This window comes from Apus apus, chromosome 8 (assembly GCF_020740795.1).
Source record: "Apus apus isolate bApuApu2 chromosome 8, bApuApu2.pri.cur, whole genome shotgun sequence".
In the NCBI taxonomy this organism is placed as follows: domain Eukaryota; kingdom Metazoa; phylum Chordata; class Aves; order Apodiformes; family Apodidae; genus Apus; species Apus apus.
Window position 1 is genome coordinate 5686621 of NC_067289.1, and position 6354 is coordinate 5692974.

Genomic DNA, 6354 nt, shown 5'->3' on the forward strand with positions numbered 1-6354 from the left:
TTTTCTTCTGTTGAAATTGTTCATATGTTTGCATCACAGGCACGTGTGTAGTGCTAGCGTCGGATTCAACTGTAAGCGTGTGGGTTTCACTTTTTGTTTTATTAAATGTTGCAGGATAGGGGTGGGACAAAAAACTGGGATCTTGTAATGATTACCTCAAACATGACGCATCACATTGACTTGACATAGGTGGACGAGCCACCTTTACTTAACTCGGAAAAGGAACATACTCCGTTATGTTCTATAAATAGCCAAATGCCTCGTCATCTAATTAGTGGCGTGCAGTGCTGGGGTGCAAGGGGCCATAGAGCTGTAAGAGTGGGGGCACTGCAGCTGAACCTAACCCAAAGGACCCATCCCCAAGCTCAGTCTCATGCCTGCACCCTTTTCTTGCAGAGAGACCAACATGGAGAACTGCACCAAAGATGACAATGTGCTGGAGAAGGGTATCATGCTGTTTCAGCAGATCATCTACATCCCAGTGCTCTCTTTGGGGATCCCACTGAACATGATTGCCTTCTGGGTTTTCTGCTGGAAACTCAAGAGGTGGACTGAGACCAGGGTGTACATGATCAACCTCATGGTCGCAGACACTTTCCTGCTCTTTGCCCTGCCTTTCCAGTTATATTTTAAGAAATATAATCAACCCATGGACAAGCTGTGCTTAACTATAAAGAACATCTATTTTACAAACATGCCTATGAGCATCCTCATCATCACCCTGATCGCGATTGATCGATATGTTGCAATCAAGTTCCCTCTAAAAGCAAAGATTCTTCGATCCCCACTGAAATCGGCTGCTATCTGCATGTTTCTTTGGATAATACTGATACTTTATTCCTACTTGCATTCAAAATTTCATGGTAGAAAAGAAAAATTCTGCTTTCAGAAGCAATCTACTGAAGTTAATTATTCATTGTTACTCTCCATGACCTTTGGGTATTTTATTTCCTTAGGGATTGTGATTTTTTGCTCAATACAAGTCATCAAATGTCTCAAAAAGAAGTTGGCCACGAGCCCTCATGAGACAAAGTTAGTCCAGAAAGCAATCCACATTGTTTCTGTGAATCTGTGTGTATTCATCATATGTTTTTCACCTTTCTACATCACACTGGTCTTGCGGTTAGCAGTGGATGTTGCTGGAGCTCATTCCTTACTCTCGAAAGTTAGAGCCTCTATAGAGATCTGTTCATGCTTGGTGAATTCTAACTGCTGTTTGGATGCATTTTGCTATTACTTTGCAGCCAAGGAATTCCAGGAATTTCCTTCTCTGTTCCCCACTTGCATAACGAGGAGGTCCAACATGAGCCAACACCAAGAGTCACAGCCACGCACAGATCAAGTCATGATATTAAACCACATGACATAAACACCACATCACCAGGTGCTGCTGAAGTTTCAAGGCAGAGGGAATGGGACCACCTACAATATTTGCAAGCATCAGCAATACAGGCACACCTACAAAAAGGGGCAACCCCCTCCCAAGGGTCTGATACTAACTTGAATCTTGTCCTTCTGTCCTCAATGACTCCAGCTCTGACTGCTTTCTTGGATCGTTGTATTGCAGCTTCAGGCATCTCACGGTCAAGAGGGAGGGCCACGTGGTACGTGGAACCAATGATAAGACCAATGTTTCATGCATCAGCTTATTTGTACATATCATGCAGCTAAACATAGGAAATGGAGCACTCTTACAGCAATACACAAATTCCCTTCTAGTAATGTAATACATGGTAACTTAAAAACAAGAAAAAGCCCCTGCCAAACCTGTTAGATCTGCGCTGCTTACATCAAAGAATTTGCTTGTGCCATGGCAGTTTCCTGCCAACTTATATAATTTCAAAGCTTGCAGCTATCACCAGGATGCAGCTCTACTGTGCATGGAGTAAACCACCGGAGTCAGACAGCAGCATAAAACTATTGCTCCATTCTTGCCATGTAACACTTGTATTAGCTTGTGGCAATGCCCTGGCATTTGAGAGACTAAAATAATTGGGAGTATAAATAAAGCCATTACTGCATGGAAAAACTGAGCTAGGCAAAGCATGGTGGACCACAGAATAGACCCTGAGCATTATGCACATCAAGTAGAGAACTGCAAAGATCTGATTTCACCCAACCAAATACCACAAGCCCTGGTGACAGGTCTGTTGTACTTCAACAGGATCTAATCTTCAATGGTTGTTCCCTCTGGTGAGAGGTGAGTGCATCTGCTTGAGCTGTCACAGCCTCACACTGCGGGAGTGTTGACGCCCAGAAACCAGCAGTGAACAACAAAAGAGATTCAGCCCTGATCCTTCCCTCACCATCCATGAACAGTTTTCAAGGCAGGTTTGGTGACAGTGGGGTGTGTAAGGCCTTTCTGCAGAGAAAGGGGAGACCCACAGCTGAGGGGTTCTCAGCATTGCTCTGTATAAAGAATCACTGCTTTGAATTTGTGGGGGATTTTTTCCTTCCAGTTGCTTGGACAGTGCACAGTGAGGGTTCAACAGCTCTCCTGTACCTATTTTGACAGATTTCTTTCCATGCATTATACAGAGAGTCTTAATCTATCTTAGCTGGATCCCAGACCAGGCATAAGTTTTAATGTCAGATTTCCCAGGTACCAAATTCCTCTATAATATCTGTGCTTGCTCACTATGCATCACAAATCCTCCTACCCCACAGGGAAGTGACAGCAGAGCAGCTAAAAAAAAGTTAAGCAACAAAGGGAGGGCTCAGGAAGGAAGCGACCCATAGAGAAAGCTGGGCTGAGAGGGAGTGCCAGGGCACATTTATTTGCATCTAATGTTTTATGACACAGTCGCTTCAGTAACTTAAAGTCAGCACGGGAAGGTGTTTTTTAAATGCATGTGATAGCTGTACTTTGGTTGGCTTGAAATCCTTGACTTTCAGTGTCTTCTGACTTTTAAATCCCTAACATATTCCTCCAGGGAATGCAAACCCATATTCTGCTCATTTACTTAGTGATGACTTACAAATAGTTCTCCTACAGGTGGCCTATTACCTTCTAGTGTCTACAGACCATATGCTGAAACCACTGTCTAGACACTGGCCAAATGACACAGGGAAAGGCTATTCCCATCACAGCAGGTACTACCCATCCAGCTGTTAGCTCTACCTGCTTTATGTCAATACTTGAGCAGAGGTCCCAGCATGATGGAAGCTGCAGGGAGCAACTGCAGCATAAAAATGGATGAAACTGTTCAGGTCATTCAGTCGATCATTTATGTCCTAATTTTCTTCTTTGAAGTATTGTTTATGCTCTGGCATTACTGGTACTTCACCACAAGCAGCGCAAAAGGGCCCTGTGTATATTGCACACTGTTTTTTGGCCCTCACTCTGCCTTTTAAAGTATATTTTCAAAGACAGGAAAAGATATGAGATAATAGTGCCTGATCTTAAGAACCATTGACTGCTTAGGGAGATGTGAGTATTGTCAGTCTTGAAGCTGTCAACAAATATACTGCCATTAACTCTCTTCAGAGAGTAGGAAGTTTAGCATCCCTTTCAGCCCATTCTCCCTTATCCTGCCCTGTCAGCCTGCATGGCAGGCATCACCTCTGTGTCCTGAGCTGTCTTGTCTAGTAGCAATCTGTACCAGGAGCACAGGATAACCCCATGAGAAGGGCTTGCTTTGGCTGGGAAACAACCTCAAAAGGGACATCAGGAAGAGCTTACAAGGGATGGAAAAACAATTCTGCTGAACAGAAATGAGTCTTAGAGATCAAGAAGTGTAAGGATTACATGAGTCTTATCAAATTCTTCCATTAGATATGAAAAGCTTCCTACATACAAAAATTACAAGCAAAGAAGTGAGATTAACCCAGTACTGCTGCTGATAAAAACAGTAAAGCTGTCCAGGTGTTTCCTGAAAACCACCATATCACTTTGTCACAGCTTTCAGTAATGAGAAAAAAGCTGAGAAGTCCAGAACTTTAAAGGAATCAGCACATGAAATCTCACACTGGCAATAAGGCTTTTAAGTAAGTCAGCCACACCAGGATCAAGGGTCAGGGAGCACTAAACACAGTCCCTTCTCTAGGGCAGGGGAAGAAGAGAAAGAGCCTGGCCAGTAACAGCTCTACCATGCTCAGGCACGAAAAACACACAGTTTTGCAGTGTGTCTGAGTAACATTTGATGGGAGGGAACAAATAGAAAGCCAAAAGTGAAGTGGTGCTTCACCTTACAGGAGTATTTTGCCTCACTGGCTCCCTGCACTAAGAAAACCACCTTTCCAGCCAAGGTGTGGTAGGCAGGGGGGTCAGTAAAGGTCCTTTGGAGCACACTGTGAGCAGTAACACTGGTTGTACAGACACTGGTCCCCCAGAGTGCCCCACCAGAGCTGCCAGCAAGGAAGTGAGAAAACAGCATGAGTGTCACCTGCACTGCACCACACGATGACAGCATTCTCAGGGCTGAGAAAGGCTGAAAAATGCAGAGGCAGGGGAAAATACCAAGCTAGCATCATTGGTCCATGACAGAGGTAAGAAAAACTGCAACTGGATGGAAGAAGGCAGCCATAAGCAGCTGCAAGAGCCTAGAAGGCAGCTGATGGGGAGCCGAGGTAGAGAAAAGAGACGCATGAGGACCCTGACCCAGTGATGCCCAGGAATCAGAGAGGGACCTGAGGATTACACCAGAAGACATGTAAGTTCTCCACAGATAACACTTCATTCTTCTTCACCTACCGGTAGCTAGTGCTGAGTTGCTCTGACATACCCTGGTGAACTTGCTGATCGCAGCCAGCTTCTTTGTGCCTGGTGACTGGGTTTGTCCCTCCCTTGAAGCCTCACTGGGCTGATGGGAGATGTAGCTGCCCTTGTCTGTCCACCATAGCACCAAGCTGTGGATAAGAAGTATCACACTGGAGAGATGCTATCAGCTGAGCTCCCTATAGGCTTCATTTTAACTGCTCATGGTTAATACCAATAGAGATTGCCTTGAGATAGACAATAGAAGCATGTGGACAACACTTGAGGATGATGCAAAGTGAAGTATTTTGTGTACAGTGGCAGAAGTATCACAACCCAGGAGCTGGATGACCAGGAGCTGTCTGAAAACAAGGACCATGACACTAAAGTTATGGTGGCTGGGGATCAATGAGTCAGATGTACTAATAAGCCAGTAACTACCTATAAACATAGACCAAGAAGCAGTCACAAGAAAGGTAAAATCAGTCCCTGGAAACTCAGAAGTATTTAAGCTAAGCTCTATACTGACTATATATTGGCAAGGAACTAATCTCAAAGGCTGGTTTGCAATGCATAAATAATGTAGAAATACTCCTGAAACTCCTCTGAGATGACCTGGAAAGCATGAAGGGGAAATGTGTTTGCCCAAGACAGCTATTCAAGGTACTCACAGCAAGGACCCTTGAGCTTGTTGACCAACCTGTCTAACCTCTCCTTGTAATGGGTTGCAATGGACAGCCAAGGAGGAACTACTGGCCAGCAGGCACCTGCAACAGCAGAGCAGTCACAAAGTCAGAAGGTCACGGGGTCACGTTCTCACAGAATTGCTGGCTGATGAGAAGTATGGATATCAAGATAATTACCATGAATCAGAGTGAAACCCAGTTAAAATAATCACAAAACTGTCTGAGAACCACAGCCCTCATGTTTCCAAGAGCTCTGTGAATGGGACTGGGGGCCTGCTGGGGCTGCTCTGTCTTGGGACTCAGCCAGTCCCTGCTCCAGCCCCAGCAGGAGTGGCAGCCTAGAAGGCCAGGAAAAGACCTCAGGACCCTCCAGAGCAATGGGTCCCCTCCAAGCAATGTGCACAGCCTGTTAGGTAGGAAGGTCAATGGACATTGCCCAAAGAGACAGCAGGCACTGGCCAGTAAATCAAAGGAAAAACCCAAAGCCATTCCATCACCAGAGGAACTGCTGCAGGGCCACATGGCAGAGGAGCATTTCACCTCACTGCAGGGCTATTGCTTGCTCCTCAGTCAACGGAGGGTGGTACGAGCCACGCCAGTGGTAACAGAGGAAGCTCAACCCCAGAAAAATGCGTTGAGGAGGGGTGGGGGTGCTTCCTTCACAAGCATTGCTGGTGCCACAGCTGCTAGCAAATGGTCATCACAGGACTTCTCATCAGTCACAAGCCAGGAGCAGTGCTAGGAGGGCTCATTGTGCATGCATGCCCCACCACAGCTGGTCTGGAGGAATATTCACTCTCTCTGAGGACACCGACTGAACAGGTAATTCTTCCTGCCTATTTGCTGACCTGGTTATTTGAGCTCTGCAAGGCACTACCTTTCCCCAGCCACGGTGGGAGACCAAAATGGTCATGGAGAAACTGAGAGGAGGTTGGAGACTGTGTATTTTCAAAGGCCTATTTCGATACTGGC

At 45.6% G+C, this 6354-nt stretch overlaps 1 protein-coding gene across 1 annotated transcript; it reads left to right on the plus strand.

The window, feature by feature from the left end:
• The first annotated feature begins 406 nt into the window (after positions 1-406).
• LOC127387777 (G-protein coupled receptor 35-like) lies at positions 407-1369 on the plus strand. Its single transcript, XM_051626551.1, has one exon. It carries the CDS (start codon positions 407-409, stop codon positions 1367-1369), a length of 963 nt encoding a protein of 320 aa, XP_051482511.1.
• The last annotated feature ends 4985 nt before the right edge of the window (positions 1370-6354 follow it).